We start from the raw sequence: 22,410 nt of genomic DNA on the forward strand, positions 1-22,410 counted from the left end.
ATTCCATACAGTGCTGCATTCGCAGGCTATGTTCTTTAACAAAAATCCATGGTCAGATAACATGAGAAATACTCAAAACATTCAGTTCAACAAAATAAAATAGATTTCTTTACTCTGACCCTTTTAATTGTTGTTAATATTTTAATAAGCAATGTAAGTCTTCAAAAGTAGAAATACATACTGAGTTTTTCAAACTTCCATGATCAAGGAGTCCTTATTTCATGCAGTTCATCTAGGTCTAATGATGTGAGGAAGACACTTTGGGAAAGATCGATAAGGGACTGAATGAGACATTGGGACGCTCTGAAGGCATGGGATGGACTCTGGAACACATCGGGTAATGAGTGTGGCCATAATGAGCCAACGGAGCAGCTTGGCAAGTAAAGAAAGTGGGTCAACACATTGGCAACTAGGAACCAACAGCATGTTAGTCTTTGTAAAATAAAACCTTTTTAGGATCATTCCTCTGATGAAAACAAACAAATAGACAAGCAAAAAAGTGAACGGTTTCCCACCGCTGATGGATTAAACCTCTTTGCTTGACATTCAAGGCTCTCCTCTATCAGGCCAACTGACCTTTCCAGTCTCCCAGTTATTTCCCTACACTCACTCCCTGCTCTTAATACCTGCTCTGCGCACTGTCCTTAGGACACATTCACTGTTCCAGCCTCTTCACCTTTACTTACCATGTGAGTTGCCTCCCCCAGCTGCCCCAGTTAGAGCCATGCCTGTCTTCCAAGGCACAGCTTAAATCTTCTTTCCCTCTGAATCCTTCTTTAGCTATCAAATCTCACAGTGGGTTCTTTTCCCTGAATGTTTAGAACATTTACTTCTGAAGGACTGTCTCGAGAGTTAGTGTGTTGGGGATCGCCTGTATGATTTGGAGCTGAGAGAAGAAAATCACATCCTGAGCTCTGCAGCTCTCTACCCGCATTTGTCCTCACAATACACCCAAATAAGGTTAGGAGGATATTATCCAGCAGCACCTAAGAGCAAGGGTATAACCCCATCACAGTGAATTTCATCGACTGTGCTCTGTTGTTAAACGGCCACCTGCTGATCCTTGAGGATAGAGTCCGTTCTCTTCTTGCTCAATAGTAATGGGTGCCATTTCTAGACACTAGACTGAGCACTTTATGTGTATTGTCAGGGTGAATCCCACACCATCTCTAAGAAGGGGCAATTAGTATCCTGTCTGGCTGGTCAAGGCATCCCATATACCTGACCCCAAACCTGGGCTATTTCTGTCCCAGCACACCATCTCTGTGGCCACACTGGCCACCAGAAATTTAATGACAGAGAATTAAAGCTAAAGAATCTGCAGTCTGCCTTCAAGTAGCAAGTATATACCCGTAGGCAGAGGAAGGCGGAGTAGAACTCTAGTTAGGGTGTCAGCACAGTTTGAATATCAGGGGGAATTCTGGGTACATTCTAGGGTCTCATAAGGACTCAGCACAGCTCAACAGGGGTCATTTTGAGTACCCAAGGGCTCTAGTTAAGGTGAGATTCGGAGTGTGCAGCATCACAAGGGTGCATGCAGGGTCTGGAGGGCATACAAGGGTCTTCCCTTCCCTGGCCACTCACTGGTGTCAACAGAGGGGGTGACCTTAATTTCCACCCTACTATGAGCTTTTTGCTTATCTGTCTTCCTTATTAACTGTGAACTCTTTGAGGGGAGAAGCTGTCTTACTTACCCAGGTCTGACACATAACTGGTATATAAACATTGATATAATGAATGAATGACAAGTCAACCAAGGCAAGATGCTCAAAGTGACATGATGGAGACAACACGATACAGTAAAACCTTTATTCCACCATCAGAAAGCTGGATTAACTCACCCCATGTTATCGGTCTTCCCTGTCGCTTATACACTACCCAGAAGGCTCTGGCTTCCCAGAGACCTTGACAAAACCCCAAACCTCCCAGAAATAATGTCAAACCTCATAATTTTCAGGTCTCATCTTCTAAATTAGATTGTGAAGTCCTGTAGCACAAGAGGTGTGTTACTCTTTGTACATGCCCCACATCTTTTATCTCAGTGCTTCTCGCAGAACAGATCTATATAAATGCCTGTTGAACGACTGTATTGGAATGGATTGGAATTATGGCTGGGAGACTGTCCTAATAATCCAACTTCCTTGAGATAATTCTTGGTGAATTCAGATGATGAGGGAAAGAGGAAATCAGGATAGTGGCAGAGACAGAAGGAAAGACAGAGGAGGAAAAGCGGGCAGGATCTGTCAACTCATTGGATATGGAAAAAGTATTCAAAGACTTTGATCCAAGGTGACAGATTGAAGGATTACGCCCGAGAGAGAAATGTAGATGTTCTCCTGTCCCTTAACCGTCTCATCCTTACTTCATTTTGAGCATGGAGGGAAGATTCCTCATGAATCAGTCTGCAGTGTTCCTTGGAGATAGATCTGGGAGAGTCACTCAGGAGGATCCAGGAGGACAAAAAGGAAAGGTTTGCCCTTGTCCCGCTAGACGAGCTTTATTCTGCTGAGGAGGAGAAGAAATTTGAGCTGAATATATTTTTGGTTCGTACAAGTTGTAAGTGCTCTGTTTGATAGCAAGTTTGTTTGAATGGCCCATTTCATAACTACACATAGTTTTCCCAAATAAATGGTGTCTGTAGAATGTTCAGGTTAATGCATGAGTCCAGTGTTCGCGAGTGTTTGCACTTAGAGCGACTGAGCCTTCTTTCTTAATAAGTCATCTTGGCATTTTGTCAACAAGTTAATTTGCTTTTCTAAGAAACTAGATTAATAACTTCCTGTACTTTGTGCTATTCACAGATCTACAGTGCAGTGAGAAGGGGAGAAGAAACAGCAGAGACAATTAGATCTCTTCTCCATTTCTTCACAAAGCTCCCAGCCTCCGAGACAGCCCATGAAAGGATTAGCATTGGTCCGTGCTTAAAGCAATGTGTCCGAGACACTGTTTGTGAGTATCGTGCCACCCTGCAAAGGACCTCCATATCTCAGTACATCGCCGGCTCTCTGCTAGAAGCCACCACATCTTTAGGAGCAAGAAGTGGCCTTCTCAGTTCTTTTGGAGGATCCACCGGACGAATGATGCTGAAAGGTAATGTCTGAAATTTCACTTTTAACTTTTCGTCTTTGAATGCAGAAAAGAATCTAAGTTAACATTTATTGCATCTCCTGATGGAAAATTGAGTCCACGTATCAGCAACTTTAAGAAAAGATAGCTGCTTTAAGAGAATATATAAAAAGATAGTCCTCTATCAAAATCCCTTAAGGTATAAACATTCCAAATAATAAGCATTAAGATATTGAAATTTCTTTTTCAAAAATAGCTAAAAGGCTATCTTTAATTTTTCCAAGTTATCCAGATAGGTGGTTTCTCCTAGTGGTATTCTATGACAGATGTCAATTATTGTAAAAAAAAGTCTTGTAAACAAGTGTAGTCACGTGGCCACAGTGAAAACCAACCGTTTCATTCAAAACAGAGTGGAATATAGTTCTCGTTTCTACACAGAATCAATAGGTTCATGTTGAGCAGCAGAGCTAAAGGCCATCTTCCAGTGACTCCCATCTTAAAAGATAAGATAGGTGTCCTGCTGAAAAATGAAAGCCAATGGAAAATGGGATCAGAACTTCCCAGCGACTTCCCACAAGTAGCAGAAAGGCAAGTCAGAGATGGCAGTGCCCCAAAGAACCTTGGAGACTTGTGCACTGCACAGCTGGCACCACCCGCTTGGCAGTCCTCCCTGGCAGGAAGCTGCCAGCCAGACGGGGACCACGCAGAGCAGCATTCCACTGCCTGGGGGCTGCCAAGAGCTCAATCTGACATCCGGCCACTTCTCTCAAGGAGAGCAGCTCTTGTCCCTCCACAGCAAGCCCCAGACCTGCGATTATCAGGCCAGTGGCCTCCCTCCTTGATCCTCAACCTCCCCACTCCCAACACCCCTTGGGCGAGCCCTCACCTGAGTGGGTGCCATGTTGATTTGTTTTCTAGAGTCACCTTCACTTTTGTGGATTGGTTATAAAGAATGAATGAAGAAAAACACAAAATGTGGGACAACTAATCCAAGAGACTAAAGAGGAGACACTTGGTTTCATATGTGTTTCATTCATTCAGCATATGTTTTTTGAGCCCCTCCTAGGTGCTGGGTAGGGAACAAAACATAGCCCCTGCTCCCAAGGAACTTGCAGTCTCTAGGTAGTAGGCAGTTTCCCCTATACATAGGATTCAAGATTTCCCTACTCTGATGCGGCTCCTGGTAACTGCCCAGCTTACATTCTCCATCAATGCTCTTCCTGGGAATTCGGGCTGAGATTGGCATGTAGAGTTGGCATTGCTTCAGTGCTTGTGACTCTATGTGAGGACCTTATCTTGTGAGTTAATCAAGCTGTGTTGATCAGATACCCACTCTGTGCCCAGCAGTGTGTAGGTGTTATGGGAGATCCTAATAAAGTACAAGTGAATTTACTCCCCTTTAGGTTGTTTATGACCCTAATGAGGAGGCCACATTTGCATGCACCAAGTGTTCAAAGAACAGACTGCAGAGAGTTAAATGCCAAATAATGTGGAAGTGGCTCTAAGTGTTCAAAGAGTTTGGAGACAGAGTTAATGTTCCATGTGACAAATGGCTTGGCCGCAAACAAACAGAAGTCAATAAAAGCCACTTTGTTTCTTCCCCATTAATTGCAAAAGGGCAGATCTCCAGGCTCCCCAACCAAGGCAGGCTGCCTCCAGTCTTACACAGACCTTTGCGGAGAAAAAAGGAGGCCACTGGTTAAGGTGTCTGTTGCCCTGATAATAACTTGATCTCAGTTGCTCTTTGCCTGTCTGTATTCAGATCAGAACTCCTATCAGCATTTCCATCTCTGAGACTCCTTGGATCATCCGCTAATATGTTATCTTTAAATGGGGGTTTTATGCAAGAGTTGGGAGTTTCTTTTACTTTCTGTTTTGCAGCTCTTTAATGGCTTCTGATATCCCTCTGTTAGTAGCTTCTGCTGAATAATACAATTAGCTAGTTGACTTCAGCTCCAAGCTAATTTCTATAGCTCTGACTTGCTCTCTTGGAAAACTTTTTCAACTTCAGTGCCCACTCCCCTGGGGTTTTCAAAGTCTATATGTGCCACGGTGAAACATACATTTCTTTAACATGCAGTGAGAGATAATGTGTCAAAAAAAACCCACACATGGCTGTTCAAAGTCATGGAGTGTTTATGGAACCTATAGGTTCAGCATACTGACTAGTTGAGTCGAGCTTTGTTGGTCGTATACTCCAGCAGGGGGTCTAGAGGATATGCTTGGGTGCTGTGCAGTGCTTTTCTGCTTGTTTTATTGTTCAGTGTGTGTCCTGTGGCATTGAGTAGGCCAACAACTTTCAGCTGTCTGTCACCAATTGAAAGTCTGTGGGAAGTGTGTAACGCACTCAGTCCCCAGTTTATAAATGACTTGTGTTCCAGAAGTTCATTTCTCAGGAGCTGTGTGGAACTTAGAATGCCCTCCTGGAGAATCAGTATTAAACGTTGTGATTTGGTTCCGAGACTCTAGTCCTCAAAAACCCCTTTAACCCATAACACAGCTGAAATCTACACACTTCCCATGGAACAAAGAGAAAAACACAATTATTAGAATACTGAGAATCAGCCTCCAGGAAAAGCAATACAAGTGAGTTAAAAGACATTTCTTGTTGAGGGGAAATAATTTTAATTAAGATGAGTAGAGTTAAATTGAAACTTTTATGGAGCTTTTGTAAAGAACTTTGGGCCATTTCAGAGATTTTAGATGTTGGTATCTGTAGTTCTGTTGTTATAGTTAATTATCTTTTGAAACTCATATCTAACATGGAAGATTCAGAAAATTATTATCCCAGTAAGTTTTATTTCTTTTCTTTTAATGAGAGACTTATAAATGGAATGAAGAAGGGGAAAGGAGGGCAGGGCAGGGTTTATAATTTTTTTCCCAGAGGGAAAGGATAAGAAAGAGGGTCAAAAAGAATGACTTCTTCCATGAGAGAGATCGCATTTGAAGTGGATTAAATGGAGTTGGAAAAGGTAGAAAAAAAGGAGGAGGGCAAAAGACAAATGCTGTATGATTCCTTTTATATGGGGCACTTAGAATAATCAAAATCATAGAGACAGAGTAGAATTGTGGTTGCCAGGGGCTGGTTTGGGGTGGGTATGGGTGGGGAGTTACTGTTAATGGGTACAGAGTTTCAGTTTTGCAAGATGAACAGAGTTTTAGAGATGGATTGTTGGTGATGGTGGCATAACATTATGAATGCACTCATTACCACTCAACTATATTAAAAATGGTAAGGATGCTGAAGTTTTTGTTATATGTGTTTTACCACATACACACACACACACAAAAGAATTGAAGAATTTAAAAAGGAGGAGGAACATGTTCTGTAGGTCTTTGGTGTCAGGTCCATTAAGATGTTAGAAAGAACCGAAAAAGAAAAAGAAATATGAAGAAAAAGAAAAAGAAAGAAAAGAAATAAAGAGAAAAAGAAAGAAATAAAAGAAAAGAAATAAAAGAAATAAAAAGAAAAAGAAATATGAAAAGGAAAGAAATAAAAAGAAAAAGAAAATATGAAAAGAAAAGACATAAAAGAAATAAAAAGAAAAAGAAAATATGAAAAGAAAAGAAATAAAAGAAATAAAAAGAAAAAGAAATATGAAGACAGCTTTTCACGTGACCTGCAGGTGCCCCAAGTCAACTTGTCTCCTGGAAGTGGTTATGATTACAAGATGAGGGTTGGAGCCGCCCATAGTAGGTGAGAATAGGAGGAGAAAATGTGCAACCCGTTCTTCATTATTCACAGGGCATTCACAAGTCAGGAATCAGTAACTTAAGTGTTGATTAGTCAGAGTTCTGCAGCCTTGCAGCTTTACCACAGTCTACAGGATTCTGCTAACTCTCTGAAATCTCCATCAGCTTGCACACCTCCAGTGGTACACGTGGCTCTAGAAAAACAGCCAACAGTCAGTACATTCCTGGTTTTCTGCCTGCAGGACCAATGAGGATGGTCCATCTACTAAGTGGAAAGTTTGCCAAATAATGAGAAACATTTTCTGATATGAAGCATCGAAAAGCAAGGGTATGCCCTTGATTACAAGGATGTACTGTCTCAAAATGGAAAATGGAGAGCTTACACCAGGGACTGCGTAAGGACTGTCAGGGACTTCCACTAGTTGAGTACAATCAAGATCTTTCTACTTCCCATCTTCCTTCCTTCCTTCTTTCCTTCCTTCCTTCCTTCCTTCCCAATCAAGATCTTTCTACTTCCCATCTTCCTTCCCATTAACCTTGTTAGAATCCCAGGACCAACTCTGTATAGCAGTGGCAGCCAAAAGAATTATTAGCTTCAATAATCAGGAATACATTTTCTAAATCCACCTGCTGTTGTTTCTTTTTTTCCATTGTACTCCCTACTAAAAATTACAAAATCACAATAAAGTAAAAAGCGAGAGAAAAGAATAAGATAATTGATAGTAATGTAAAGCACTGAAATAGCAAAAGTAAAAAAAGTAGTGAGAAGGGGAGGACTTTTCAATATAAGGAGGCTAAATGTTTTCAAATGTGCATATTGTATCAGCCAATATAATAAATTTAGTACATTAAACTCAATTTTTCCTTCTCAAATTGTTCCTAAGTAAGTCTGTAAATTAAAGGATTAAATATTTATATATTATCAGGACAAAGCATAGTTACCCATATTTAAATTTTGTAGTAGACAGTGCTCATTTTTAACCAGTTTGGGTATGTGTAGGTATAGAATAGCTATTAATAAATAAAGCTATCCATCATATATAGACTATAAATAGAATATCAATATGAAAACAAAAACTGCCCTACAGATGTAATATTCTTATTTGAAAACGGGGGATACTCTCTTTCTGATAGAAAGGTCTAATAAATTTTCAACTTATTTTCTTCTACTGCAATAAGTATGTTCTATTTGTGTCTTCTTCTAAAGTAAATGCCTTTGAGTATAAAAATAAGACGTCCTAATAGGAATACACACACACACATTTGAGCTATGTGCTTGTACCTCATAAATAATTTAGTTTATTAAGGCTGTCCTGGTTGACTTCCTCATAATCAAAACAATTACCCTTTACATGCCTACCAGGCAAGGGAAGGCATGTCCATAGTTCTAATTCCAAGATTTAAGTGTATTTAAAGAAATCCTCTGACTTACTAGTTTTGTGACCTTGAAATTATTCCTTTGATGTTAAAGTATGCTTTAATGTAACTTGGGGTATGTTTTTGTGCCAGTTAATCAACTAAAAAGTGTTCATTCACTGCCCACTATGCCCTAGGGCCGTGTCACCTCTGGGAAGAATGTGAAAGATCACATCTGGAAGCCTTCAACTTGTAAAATAATATTTCTCACTCCAGAGAAGATGTAATATTAGGTTTCAGGTCTACTGAGGTAGCCCTTACTACCCTCAAGAGATTCATAAAGTGCAAGGCTAGTCAGTTGATGGTGGGGTCTGTAGCTCACTGGGCTGGGAAGTTTGGTAGGCACAAGACAAAAGCCCTCTGCCTTGGGACACAGGTGGCCAGGTGTCATCCAGGAGTGTGACTCCATGTCGAGATGTACCTAAACATGCTCAGGTGTGACTGAGGAGTGTGACTCCACACCCATGCTTATAACCAGGGGGAGCGTCTCCAAAGCTCCAGTGAAGAGCGAAGTTACCTACCTCAGGTATTACTGGAGACATGATGCTTCTTGAGTCGAAACAATTGTGTGTCTTTTGGGGGAGAAGGAGGGTGAAGCAGAGGAATTACATTTATTTTTTAAGTTTTTCAAGATGACATCCCCATTACTGATATCTCTGAATTTTTATTTTATTTATTTTTAATTAATTAATTAATTTATTGGCTGAGTTGGGTCTTTGTTGCTGCGCGCGGGCTTTCTCTAGTTGCAGTGAGCGGGGGCTACTCTTCGTTGCGGGCTTCTCATTGCAGTGGCTTCTCCTGTTATGGAGAACGGACTCTAGGCACGCAGGTTTCAGCAGTTGTGGTTCATGGGCTCAGTAGTTGCGGCTCACGGGCTCTAGAGCGCAGGCTCAGGAGTTGTGGCGCACCGGCTTAGTTGCTCCAGCAGCATGTGGGATCTTCCCAGACCAGGTCTCGAACCCATGTCCCCTCCATTGGCAGGCGATTCTTAACCACTGTGCCACCAGGGAAGCCCCTCTCTGAAATTTTAAACTCTTTCGTCTGTAAAGAGAAAGTTGGGTAAAGGGAAGGATTAAAATTAGAACTACAGTAATAATTGTGAACATTTTTTAGTTCTTGCTTGGTGCCAGGTGTTACTCTGAATGCTTTATATGTGTGATTTCATTGACTAGTCAATGGTCCAATGAGGGAGGTACTGTCTACTAGGAGACCCAGAGACATGAAGAAACTTGCCTAGGTGTACACAGATAGTCCGTGATAGAGCACTTGAAACCAGACAGCCTGTAGAGTGCTTACTGTGATTCAGGCAGTGTACCAAGCCCTTCATCTGCATTATTTCATTTAGTCCTTATTGTGAGTTGACTTGTGTCCCTTGAAAGAAATATGTTGAAGTTCAAACCCCAGTTCCTACAGATGGGACTTTATTTGGAAATAAGATCTTTACAGATGTAATCGAGTTAAGATGAGGTCACTTTCAGTTAGAATCGGCCCTAAACCCAGTGACTGGTCTCCTTTATCCAAAGAAGAGATGAAGACAGACCATTCTGGGATGAGCACCCATGTGATTATAGAGGCAGAGATTGGAGTGGTGCACCTGCAAACCAAGGAACGCTAAGGACTGCCGGCCACCACTGGCAGCTAGGAAGAGGCTGGAAAGATTCTGACCAGAGTCCAAGGGCGAGCATGGCCCTGCCAACACTTTGCTTTTGGACTTCTAGCCTCTAGAACTGAGAATAAAGTTGCATTGTTTTAAACCATCCCAGTGGTGGTATTTTGTTATGACAGCACTAAGAAATTAAGACAGTCTTTTTGACAATCCTGTTAGGAAGAAATATTAGCACCAGGAAACTGAAGCTCATAGAGGTTAAGTGACTTGCCCAAGGTCACCCAGATAGTAAGTGTGGGCAGCCAACCCAGGTCAAGCTTCTCCAAGGCCTTTGCTCACAGCCGTGCGGGAGACATGTTTGCAGCTCTCCAATGGCACTGTCCATTTCCGCTTTGTTTTAGTTGTTCGGCCCCATCCTCCTCTCCCACAAACACCTTGCCTGGCACAGGACCGGGCACAGAACAGACAGTCCGTAAACCTTCGTGGATTCCAGTGGCAGATGTGTTCACAGAATCAAGGAACATGTAATCATTGTTCCTTGCAACACTTAACTGAATGAGATCATTTTAGAACCAAAGAAAGAAAACACTAATTTACCTATAGTTTGCACTAACATACCAGACTCATACAAAATGAAAATACAAATACATTCAGGAAGTTTCCAAGCAGGAACAAAAGCTATATTCAGTGTCTCAAAAGCTACTGTCAGTGGAAGGTGCTGGAATGGTTGCAGAGTTATCTCTGGGGTCTTTCTTGCTCCCTGTCTGAACTCCTCTCCCCTCCTCCTCAGACACTGTTGCCTCTGGGGGTGCAGAGCCCCCCTAACTGTATCAGCCCATTCACTCCTAGCTTACTACCCCATTAAAAACACAATCTCCTGTTCTTTCCGCAGTGGACCCCAGCTGGGCTTTGTGAAGAGAGAGGTCTGCTAGGTTGGAATAGGGACCTGGGGTGTTGACTGATAAGGGAAACTCCTCCGGGAGGGCCAGGGACAGATAGGGGAGCTGATGGTAACTGGCAGAGGGAACGGGGCACCCAGGTGTAAAGGCATGAGACAGGAAAAGGCACGGTGTGTTCAGGGACTGCTGGTCTACCAGGCTGTTCTGGCCAAATCTTGGGGCATGCAGGGAGTAAGTAGGAAGGCATGAGCTGGGCTGGGGGGAGAAAATACGTCTCCATGGGATTGTATTTTATGATAAAGAGCTTGGCTTTTACCTTGTAAGTAATGAGAGACACTGAAGGGTTCTAAGGAAGCGTGTGATGTGAGCAGACTGTGTTTTTAGAAAGATCCATCTGGCTGCAGTGTCGGGTGGGGCTGCTCAGAGTGTCACCCTTAGCCCACCTGCATCGGAATTGCCCAGCCTGAGTGTCCAAAGTATAGCTTTCTGGGCTTCACCCCCAAACCCACCGAATTAGGGTCTCTGATACTTCAGGTGAGTATGTTTGGTGTGGAAGGTGGATGGAAGGAAAGAGCAGTGAGAACTGGAGGCATTTAGGAGGCTGTTGCTAAGGCAAGGTAGGGTGCTGCTGGCACATTTAGTAATTGGTAAAAATTACGAAAAGGCCCCCTCCTCACTCTCTGCAGGGTGATGCAGGCTCATACCCACACATATCATTTAGTGCACAGCATGCGGGCTGGATCTCGGACCTCCCCTCCACTTGGGTAAGGACTTTTGTGCAGTGCACAGACTGTTCACTGTACCAAAGAGTCGAAATCCTTGGGAAGCAGCAGAGGGGTGTAAGTAAGAAGTAGAATTAATAGAATGTGGAGACTGAATGGGTGTAGTGGGGTTAAACGGAGTTAGGTTTAAGATTACCATGAATTTATCTTTAAAAAAATAATTTCAAATCCTTCCATCGTGTTACTAATGGCAAAAATTAATAGAATTATTGGATCATATGCCCATCCATCCTTCCCATCGCTTTAAGAAATCAAGAAATTAAGGGTTGGTTAAATCCTAACGTTGAATTCAGAAAGATGGTTGGTGAGGACAGCAACCCAGTCACTTGGAGTTCCTCTGTTTGAGCTGATCATAAAAATGTCAAGTCCTAGTTACAGAAACTCAGAGTGGGCCATATTCCTGAAACTCATTTTGCAAGATAGTTACTTGAAACTCTATACCCAAAGAAACAACAGTAACTGGATTCCAAGCCTTCCTCCCAAAGCTTGCATACCACGTATAAAACTGAATTCATAACTATTTTAAATCAAAAAGTCCTAAAGGTGACTTTTCAACGTTAGTAAGTAAATGTTTTCCCAAAACAAACTGGAATAAGAAATCGCTGCATTACTGTTGGTGGGAATGTGAATTGATGTAGCCACTGTGGAGAACAGTACGGAGGTTCCTTAAAAAACTAAAAGTAGAACTACTATACGACCCAGCAATCCCACTACTGGGTATATACCCTGAGAAAACCATCATTCAAAAAGAGTCATGTACCAAAATGTTCACTGCAGCTCTATTTACAATAGCCAGGACATAGAAGCAACCTAAGTGTCCATCAACAGATGAATGGATAAAGAAGATGTGGCACATATATACAATGGAATATTACTCAGCCATAAAAAGGAACGAAACTGAGTTATTTGTAGTGAGGTGGATGGACCTAGAGACTGTCATACAGAATGAAGTAAGTCAGAAAGAGGAAAACAAATACTGTATGCTAACACATATATATGGAATCTAAAAAAAATAAATGGTCATGAAGAACTTAGGGGCAAGACGGGAATAAAGATGCAGACCTACTAGAGAATGGACTTGAGGATATGGGGAGGGGGAAGGGTAAGCTGGGGCAAAGTGAGAGAGTGACATGGACATATATACACTACCAAACGTAAAATAGATAGCTAGTGGGAAGCAGCCGCATAGCATAGGGAGATCAGCTCGGTGCTTTGTGACCACCTAGAGGGGTGGGATAGGGAGGGTGGGAGGGAGATGCAAAAGGGAGGAGATATGGGGATGTGTGTATATGTATAACTGATTCACTTTTTTATAAAGCAGAAACTAACACACCATTTTAAAGAAATTATACTCCAATAAAGATGTTAAAAAAAAGAAAAGAAAAGAAATCACCACATTGATCCCGAAAGAGGAAGGTTTAGAGAAGGATAAAGAGCAGATGAATAACCTTGGGGGAGTTAAGAAATACATTTAAATTGAAATGTAAAGAGAGAAGATTAATAATAGTATTTAAAGCGGAAACATACAGTTACCAATAGGAAAATAAAACTAAAAAAATATAACTTGCAGTAATGGGGAGAATGGGCCAAATTCCTCATCTTTCATCGAGGTGATTAAATGTATTCTTCTTGGGCTTCCCTGGTGGCGCAGTGGTTGAGAGTCCGCCTGCCGATGCAGGGGACACAGGTTCGTGCCCCAATCCGGGAAGATCCCACATGCCTCTGAGCGGCTGGGCCCATGAGCCATGGCCGCTGAGCCTGCGCGTCCGGAGCCTGTGCTCCACAACGAGAGAGGCCACAACAGTGAGAGGCCTGCGTACCGCAAAAAAAAAAAAAAAAAAGTATTCTTCTTGAAAGGGAAGAGAATATATATTTTTAAATGGGATGAAAATCTTTTTTACAGTTAGGAGATAACTGCCAATGAATAGACAGAATCATGCAAAAATGGTTACCTCCAAGAGAGGCCTCTTACTTGTCACCTCCTATCCATCCTTACTATTTGAATGTTAATTTCCATGTACACCTACTACATGAGTGACGTTTAAAAAGAGGCATTTGGAACCTGTGTGAAGACTGATGGATTCAAGCCTCTTGTTTCCAATGGTATTGTTTTCTGCAGCCATAATGAAGACCATTTGGGGCTCACATTCAAATGAGAAGGGGGACAGAGGCTTTGTTGAAGCAAGCAGAGAGAGGGGCTCAGAATCAATAAGACAAGTATTATCTGGGGCTCTCTTTGTCCTGTAGGACTCTCAGCCTCTGAGTTGCTTCATGGTTAAAAGATATGAACAGGAGCATCATTCTGTCTTTTGTTCGAGTCTTGACTTCAACACTGTGTCATCTTGAATAGGTGACTTTTCCTTTCTAGGCTTCAGTGTCTGCCACCTTAAAGCAGGAATAAGAGCAACAACCTCACAGAGTTGTTCTGAGGATTAAATGAGATAATGTATATGAAGAACTTAGCGTAGTATCTGGCATCTAATTTGTGTTCAGTAAATGTTACAGTGATGCTGTGATGCTGAGGGTGATGATGGTGGTAATGATGATTGCTGCCACCCTTTGCCAACACTGTGAAATGCCAGCCCTCCACTGTTCTTATTTTTTTTTTAATTTTTATTGGCATATAGTTTATTTACAATGTGCTAGTTTGAGGTGTACAGCAAAGTGAATCAGTACATATGCACATTCTTTTTTTTTTTTAATTCTTTTCCCATATAGGCCCTTAGAGAGTATTGAGTAGAGTTCCCTGTCCTATACAGCAGGTTCTTATTAGTTATCTATTTTATATATAGTAGTGCGTCTATGTCAATCCCAATCTCCCAATTTATCTTTCCCCCGTACCCCCCCTCCCACCGCCACCTTATCCCCTGGTAGCCGTAAGTCTCTGCTCTTAGCCAGGTCTCCCTGGCTATGGGCTCAGAGAAGTAGCATCTTACGGGACACTTGAAAGGAGGTATCTAGAGGCTGGAGGCTGCCCCTCTGTATGGTTTGCCTTAGGACTCATGCATCAGGCCACTCATTAATTCATTTAACAAATATTTGTCGAGCATCTTCTATGTGCCAAGCACGGTGTTAGGCCCTGAGGATAAAACAGTGAATAAGACAAAGTCACCTGATGGTGGAGGAGATGGACAGGTATACATGCAATTTTAGGACCGTAAATAAATGCTGTAGTTGAGATAAGAACAGGATGTAGGGGCTCAGAGGGAAGTCCCTGTACCATCTTGAGTGAAGTCTGAGGTCTCTAAAACCATTTTAGAGCCTGGAGAAATGTGAATATCTATTTAACCAAGGAAAACAAGCCCTCACCTATATTATGATGCTTCTGTTGTTTCAGCTTCATTCTCTGCTGATATCATCTCTCTTCCCTCCAGAGTAGAAAAGATGCTAAGCATTTATTCCTGGGATTGGGCACCATGTCTACTAAGATTGGTATAAAATTTAGTGTTCAAGTTAGAATTTGTACATTTTTATGAAGATGGATGGATTACTCTTTACAATAAAATTAAATGAGATTTTTTTCAGTACGTGTACCTAATCCTCTTGAGTGTTTTAAATTGTTTAACGAACAAAAACCTCATTTAAATGAGCTATGAAAATTCTTGTCCATGGGAACATTTATAGAACATAATGGAAAATGCTTATAATTTGTTTATAATAACATGTGGGTCAGTAGCAAATATTTAAGAGGAAAAAAAGAGAAGATCTCAGGATAGTCTGAGTCATTATTTGAACTTCTGTCAGAATTGAGTCTTAAAACCAAGAAACTCAACTAGTACAGTTAAAGTAGTAAGAGGGTATTTTAAGAGTGTTTAGTTTTCAATGGACTAAATTCTAACAGAAGATTCTACCATCTTCTGGAAGGTCTAAAATGTTTTGCCAACTGGAAATATGTACATATTTGGTATTTTAAGTCTTTTAGCTCTGTATTTCATTATAACAACAAACTTTTTAGAGAACAATTTCTATAATATTAATCCCATAAATGATTCTATGATAGCCTGAACAAATGGATGCTTCAACCCCTCTGAGGCTCTACCTGTGAATTTTACAGTCACCAGAAACACCCTTGGTAACAGTCGTGGGTCCCCAGTTTATACAGAGAAACACATTTTTACATTAATAAGCAGACATCTAAAATCCATTTCAAGCAGATATTGTGGATGATCTGAGAACATGGAGGGGAACTGAGAGCATAAAAAGTTTCAGAGACTCTGGCAGCTCATAAGATCTGAGCTTATGGACTGCCGACTCTAGAACCAAAACCTTTAACTGGGCTTAGTGGGGCAAACCCAGCATTTGGTCCCAAGTCTGTCTGATTCCCAATCCAAGTTCTTAACCATTAGGAAACCCTCCAATTTTATCTCCCACTCAAATCTCAGCCTGTCCTGAGCATGTGTGTGTGTACATACATGTATAAGTACAACATGGAACCCCCAATTTGAACACAGGTCCGTCTGACTACAAAATTGATCACTTCTCTGTGTACCTGCTGTCTCCTTGACCTAGAGACCTCCAAGGACTTCAAGGCTATTTCAGGCATTCTTTGATATGGGTATCTATGGGGGTGGGTGGAAGGCTTTTCCCTTCTACAGCTGAGTCAGCAGTCATAGCACAGAATCAACCAAACGGGAGAGGAAGTCTCAGAAAATATTTGTTGAGTGAATGAATGAGTAAATGAATACCTGTGCACAACTCTAGGCTAACACACAGTTACCTGTACTAAATAAAACCAGAAGAGCACATTTGAACCCATCTGATTTGAGCCTGTGAGCATCACGAATATCTAAGGTTAACTTACCAGCAATGGCTGTTTTTCAAACATCATTTACAAAAATCATTTGGGCTGGTCCCAGCCCTGCTCAGTATGTGACTAAAGGTATATGGCAGAAGACAGACCATATGAGAGCCACACAAGGCGTATTTGATCTTCATAGGCCTCTGAGCAGGAAAGTCCTGCCCTATCCCACAGTGAGGCAGACAGCCATGGAATGATTTCTCTGTCGTCTGGTTCTGTCACTGCTCTATATGCCCTCATACCCCTGGGCCTGTTGGCAAGTGCTCCTTAGGGCTTTATCTCTGCAAAGTGGACCCACACTGTTGTTGAGAAAAGAGAAAAGGAGTAAAGAGGAGAGGCTCCAGTCTCTGCATTAGCCCTGCTTTGAAGGGTCTGGGGTCTCTTTCCTGAGCAAAGAGATGAGGGCATCTCCATTCCACAGCCCTCACGCTGAGAGAGGAGCCCCTATTTTCTCTCTATCTTTGGGGAAGGCCCTCTTCTCTGTGGTCATCATACCCCAGCACACCAAGAACAGGCTGCTAGTGGTTGAAATTCATTTACCTTGCAAGTATTATTAAACATCTGCACTGCCAGGTATTAAGAATAGAACAGACATTTTCCCTACCCACATGGAGCTTAAAGACCAGTAGGGAATCATGTAATTACAAAAATAAATGACAAGTTGTGGCCATGGTACATGCTACCAGGGAAAGGGCCATGACTGTGTGAGACCCTCTAAAAGGGGGATTAAACCCAGGCAGAGAAGGCAATGATGTTTCCACTGAGGGCTAAAGGTCCAATAGATATTAACTAAGAGAAGGGGAGCTGGAAGAGTGTTCGAGGCAGAAGTAATCATTTGTGCAAAGGCCCCATGGCAGCCGGGAGTATGGCAAGTTTGAGGTTTGAGTGGAGGGTGGAGATTTGAAGGTTTCCTCAGAAAAGTCAGGAGAACTCTGAGTGACAAAGGCTAACAGGTACTGGGTACTCACTGTGGGCCAGGCACTCTCAGAAGTGTTTTTTTTGTTTTGTTTTTTTAATATTATCTAATTTAAGACTTACATTTTTACATGTGAAGAAACTAAGCCACAGAGAGGCAAAACAAACTACCAGATAGTGCAGGGTCTTGTTAAGGGCTCCTGTCTGTATCCCTAGGAGCCATGGAAAACCATCAGAGAATTTTAAACAGAAGAAGAGACACAATAGGATTTCTCTTTCAAAAGGATGATTCTGACAAAAATCAACTAGAGATGCCCCCACTTACACTGCCTCTCTAGGCCTCTTTACCCCCAAATAAAAATGTTTACATTTAAAACCGTCGAGGCTATTGAATCTGAAAATAAATGATATTCTGAAAGAGAGACGCAGCTTGTATGAGCTGTAGTGCTGTGTGGTTGTTCTGAGGAGGTGGGCAAAGGAGGAATAACCTAGTGACCCAGCTTTCTCTACTTTCTGGGAACTGTATTCCAAGAAGTTTAGAAGACAGGCTATGGTGTGGACTAGAAAGGGGGATTGAAGACACTCCCCCCTGCAGGCCCAGGGGGACTGTTAACACTCCCCCACCCCAAGCCAAACTCACTGAGTATTGAGTCATAGCAGTGTCTTGCTTTGACCAGGAGAGCAAAAACTCCCTTGTGGGCCAAATTCAGGCTATGTGGCTTTTTCTTTGACAGCTGCAGTATTTTTTTTACATTAGGAAATTTTGCATTAAAATGTGGAGTTCTGGCTTTTCTGACACCTCTGGGCCACCATTCTCCCTTGGCCCCTTGCACTGGCCCTGGTGCATGCACACCCCCAGGCAAGACACACCAGCTTGCTCTCCCATATACCTGGCCCCGCCACTGGGTTGTCTCCCTCCCAGCTCAAGTCTCATTTCCTCACCCGTCTGACCCTGCAGACAGCTACATTTGTGTGCCCTGGATGGTATGCTAGGGAGGATTTCAGTTCATGGGTTTAGGAGGCTGGGCTGGAAGCAGGAAAGTCTTCTTTGAACCGGCTTCTGCTGGGGGTCTCATTCCAGGCACGAGATAAAGTACAGGGTGGGAATGAGCACAGCGCCTGGGAAACAATGAGGAAGTGATTCTCAGCAATGATCTGTGGGCGGATGCAGTGAGGCGTAAGGCTAATTTGGTAGATGTGGTCACAATTTGGAGAGAACAAGGTGAAAATTTGGACCTAAAGCATTAGAAAGCCATCAGAGGCTCTTAAGCAGGTTGAATTTTAGGAAGGAGAGACCAACAAAAACATGGTATAGGTCAAGAGCCTGGAGGTGGGACACCCTCGGAAGGAGGGAGAGTAGTAGTTACAAACTTGCATGAGTATTCCCGGATCAGGAATGGTGCACTCAAAGTAAAGGGCCAGAAGCCAGTGTGAACCCACACAATTTTCGTTGGCACAGGGCAGTGCTTACCGGAAAAAGATTGGTCATGAAAATTTAGCATCATGGGGAGAAAAATGAAATGTAATAAAAATTACGGTTGGTTAAGAATGGAGGCATTTTTACTATGACACAGCCCCACTGTGAAAACCTCTGCATCTGTGCCAAGGGGTGACGCAGTCGGCTCAGCCCAAGGGGCTGGGAGCGGGGCCTCCTCGGGCTTCCATAAAGCACAGATCTTGCCCAAATGTGGAAAACCTTTAGGGACATGAAAACCATGAGGGATCCATAGCCCTGATTTGAACCAAGCAGAATAAACAAACCCCTGCCCAAACTGGAACTCACTGGACGCCTTTCAGAGTTATCCAAGGGGAAAGGCTGGAGGCCTCAGGGGTCTTCAAGTGGGTTAATATCTTGTTTCACTGATTCACTCCAGTCTGATATAACTGCGTGCTCTTCGGTCTTTGTCCTTTTCTGTAGCATCTCTCAACACCTCAGTTGCAAACCCAGAAATGGATTGTGTTCTGAACCTAAAACATATACAGTACCTTTTTTTTTTTTCTGCTAATGAGATGTTAAAGCCCAAGTTAGACCATCTGGAAGTGTGTTTCATGTTCAGGAACTGGATTGGAAAAGTTCCAGAGAGCATTCACATTTTCCATAGACAGGGTTTTGGTAAGTTCCCAACCTCTTAAGCTCTTACCCTGTCTCTAGCCCACCTCTAGGAAGTATAAGGTAATATAACACACTATGAAAACATGTGCTGAGTGCTGGCCATGGCTTTGTCCTAGCCAGGGATGAAAACAATGAAAAAAGGCAGTGTCCTTCATCTCTAGGAGTCATTGATTTAGTTGACAGAAAGACTGACATTCGAATATGTGGTTACACTGTACTGTGACACATATGAGGCAAAAATTAGTGATTAAGAGTGTGCACTTTGGTAACAGACATACCTAAATCCCAGATCTACAACAGACAAGCTGTGTGACCTGGGGCAGATTACTTAACCTTTCTGTTAACCTTTCTAAGTTGTATCATCCTGCCTGTAAAATGGGGACAATGCAGATACTTGCCTCAGAAAATTATAACAGGATAAAATCAATGAACCTAATGAATATAAAGTGATTAGCGCACTGTCCAAAACAAATAAACAAAAAAAGGTGGAGATGGAGCAAATAAGACATTCCAGAAATAGCAAGAACAGAGGCTTAGATCAGGATGGTTCTCCCAAGTGAATAGCAAGGGGTCAGGTTTGGCAGGAGGGAGGGGTCATGGAGGGAACTGTGGGAAATGGAGCTGGGGAGGGTGCCCTCGTCTGGAGGCCATCTGGAGCTGCAGGTGGCCCCTGGGTCAAGGCAGACCTCAGGAGGATGGGGGTCCAGACAGAGCTATTCCTGGCTCTTGCCCTCAGAGCTCATTTCTCCCATCCACCCCCATCCCTTCCCACGATTCCAGGCTGCATCAACCACCAACAGCACGTCACCTGCCTCGAAGGTCTCTCTCATCTTCCCAGTTAGCTCAGGTGGATCATACACAGGTAAATTCCTTTTTCTCCTTCTCTGCCTCAGCTGTGAGAAAATTGGAATTTTTTTGAATGCAAAGTCTTCCTCTAAAAAAAAAAAAAGGATAGAAGGATATGAGGGAGGAAAAAGAGATAGAAGAAGGGAAAGGGAGGGAAGTGGATAGGGGATGGGATGGACATACAGATGTCCAGTAACAGACATGTTCAGCAAAGCACAGACTACCTCATATATCAAAAGTGGGTCACAAAGATCAGCCTTGCCAGTGGATTCCATTTGAAGGACTTCCTGTTCTTCTCTTCCTTGCTTCTGTCTGAATGTCTGGTGGACTTGGAGAGATTACACTAGCTATCTGAGGAAAAGTCTGCTTGCCGACATGGATGCCACATCCCTTCCAGAACCTTCTCATCTGTCCACAGTGGGGGGAGGGGGAAGCCCAGGACTTAGATTCCTTTGGCCTTAGGCTGTGTCACATTCCTTTGTGTTTATCAATCTCTCCATCTGTTCATTCAGTGACAGTTACTAAACTCTCCTCTCTGCAGGCGCCCTGCGGGGAGGGAGTTGCACATAGAAACATAAGCTATAGGAGGTCCAAACAACAGTACTACAGACTCTGAAAACAGCACCAAGAAAGGACCAGGGCTACCCAGAGCACCTTTGTATCACATATATCATACCCAAAGGTGACTGCTTAGTGTTTAACTTGGACATAAATTCTGGTGGTATTGTTTTTTTAAAAAGGTTACTCTTGTACCTTTATTACTTTGGACCTAAAAGCAAAAAGCCTGCATTGCTTTAAAAATATTGTTATTAAGACTAACTTCTTCTACTGCTCAATTTAGTACAAATTAATGAGAAACTATGTATTTATGAAGTGACCTATGGTGGAATAACATAATTGTAATTTCGGCTCCTATGTTGAAAATGAATTTTTGATTATTTGATTATTCAGTTTCTCTGAACCTTAGTTTTCTGTATCCACAAAGTGGAAATAATAGGCTTATCCTATAAATCAAAGCAATGTAGGGGCATTCAATTTCCTGACTCTAAGCCATTTATAAAACTAAGCTGTTGTTGTTAACTGCTGCAGATAATTGTGATGATAAGTAATGACTATGATTGTGGTCCTGGGTGTGGGTTTGTGAAGTCAATGGGCTTATTTTCTGCTATATCTGGATGCTTCTTTCCCTGTGGCCACCCTACTTACAATGAAACTCCATCAAAGCAGTGCTTCTCAAATAGTAATGTGCATCTGAATCTCCTTGGGACTTTGCTGAAATGCAGATTTGGATTTACTAGGTCTGGGGCAGGGACTGAGATTCTGAGTTTCCAGAACATTCCCAAATGATGCAGTTGCTGATGGCCAAGACCCTCATGTTGAGTAACAAGACTCTAGATTACCTCTGGAAGCCTCCTCAAGGGACCTTTCTGTATCTCATGGCTTTTGTGTCACACACCTTTGCCTAAGGAGAACTAACTCATCCTCTGAGGGCCAAAAGCTTCTATGCCAGGCCTACGCCTGGTCTTGGAGCGGGAAGCCCACCTGCTGCACACAGAACAAGAGCCCCACCCTGCGGCAGCACCCTTTGGTTGCTGCCACACACAGGAGGCAGCCTTTTAAAAAATGTTCTCCTGTTTGTTGGTTCCACTTCCCCTTAAGCTCTGATCTTTGGCTCAGAAGGCATCTTCAAAGCTTGGTGTGGTCAGTTCACCAGCCTATTTGAGTCCGTCTTTGAACCCTGGGGCACTGGTCTGAGCCAATCAAGTCCCCAGAAAATGGATTTCTAAACCCAAAGGCACTTGCCCTATTTCTAAGAGCTACACGTAACTCAACCAGTGCGAGTAATAGAAACAATAATAACTATCATTTATTGAATCAGGAACTACATGCCATAAACTGTTCTAAGTGCTTTAGCAACACCAACCCTCTTGCAATTGAAAATGTGGTCCCAGAACCAGAAGAAATCTCAGACCCCACCAAGACCTCTTGAATCAGAATCTGCATTATTTCAACAACAAAATTCCTAGGTAAAAATCCTGGGTTCAGTGCTAGCTGTGCCACTCACTAATGGTGCAAACACTCTTTTCTCCCTTGCCTTCTGTCCTCAATCCCTTGGTCTCATTCAGTTTCAAGGTCACCTTGAAAAGACCGCAGGTCTTTCCCGTTGACAAAGATGTTTGAGAGTTCTCTTTGGTGCCCAGGATTGGTGGTCAACAGCTGTAAGTTTCACTCAGAGTGGCCAGAGAGGATTCTTCCTTCAGAGAGGGCAAGGGTCC

General features: G+C 42.6%; 1 protein-coding gene and 1 long non-coding RNA gene across 2 annotated transcripts in view; one reads left to right on the top strand and one right to left on the bottom strand.

Annotated features, from left to right (window-relative positions):
- The window catches only part of PLCE1 (phospholipase C epsilon 1), a 317,648-nt gene that overhangs the window by 153,115 nt on the left and 142,123 nt on the right, over window positions 1-22,410 (top strand). Inside the window, exon 3 of the mRNA XM_027112091.1 lies at window positions 2,802-3,090. Coding sequence (XP_026967892.1) covers window positions 2,802-3,090 — 289 coding nt within the window. The remainder of the gene's footprint in view (window positions 1-2,801; window positions 3,091-22,410) is intronic.
- Window positions 18,864-20,476, bottom strand: LOC113623227 (uncharacterized). Its single transcript, XR_003433832.1, has 3 exons — window positions 20,359-20,476; window positions 20,097-20,222; window positions 18,864-19,143 (listed from the first exon to the last, which is right to left on the bottom strand). It is a non-coding gene; the product is annotated as an uncharacterized LOC113623227 (long non-coding RNA).

The sequence above is a fragment of the Aethalodelphis obliquidens genome, unplaced genomic scaffold (assembly GCF_003676395.1).
Source record: "Aethalodelphis obliquidens isolate GAN/ISIS:26980383/991018 unplaced genomic scaffold, ASM367639v1 scaffold11, whole genome shotgun sequence".
Lineage (NCBI taxonomy): Eukaryota > Metazoa > Chordata > Mammalia > Artiodactyla > Delphinidae > Aethalodelphis > Aethalodelphis obliquidens.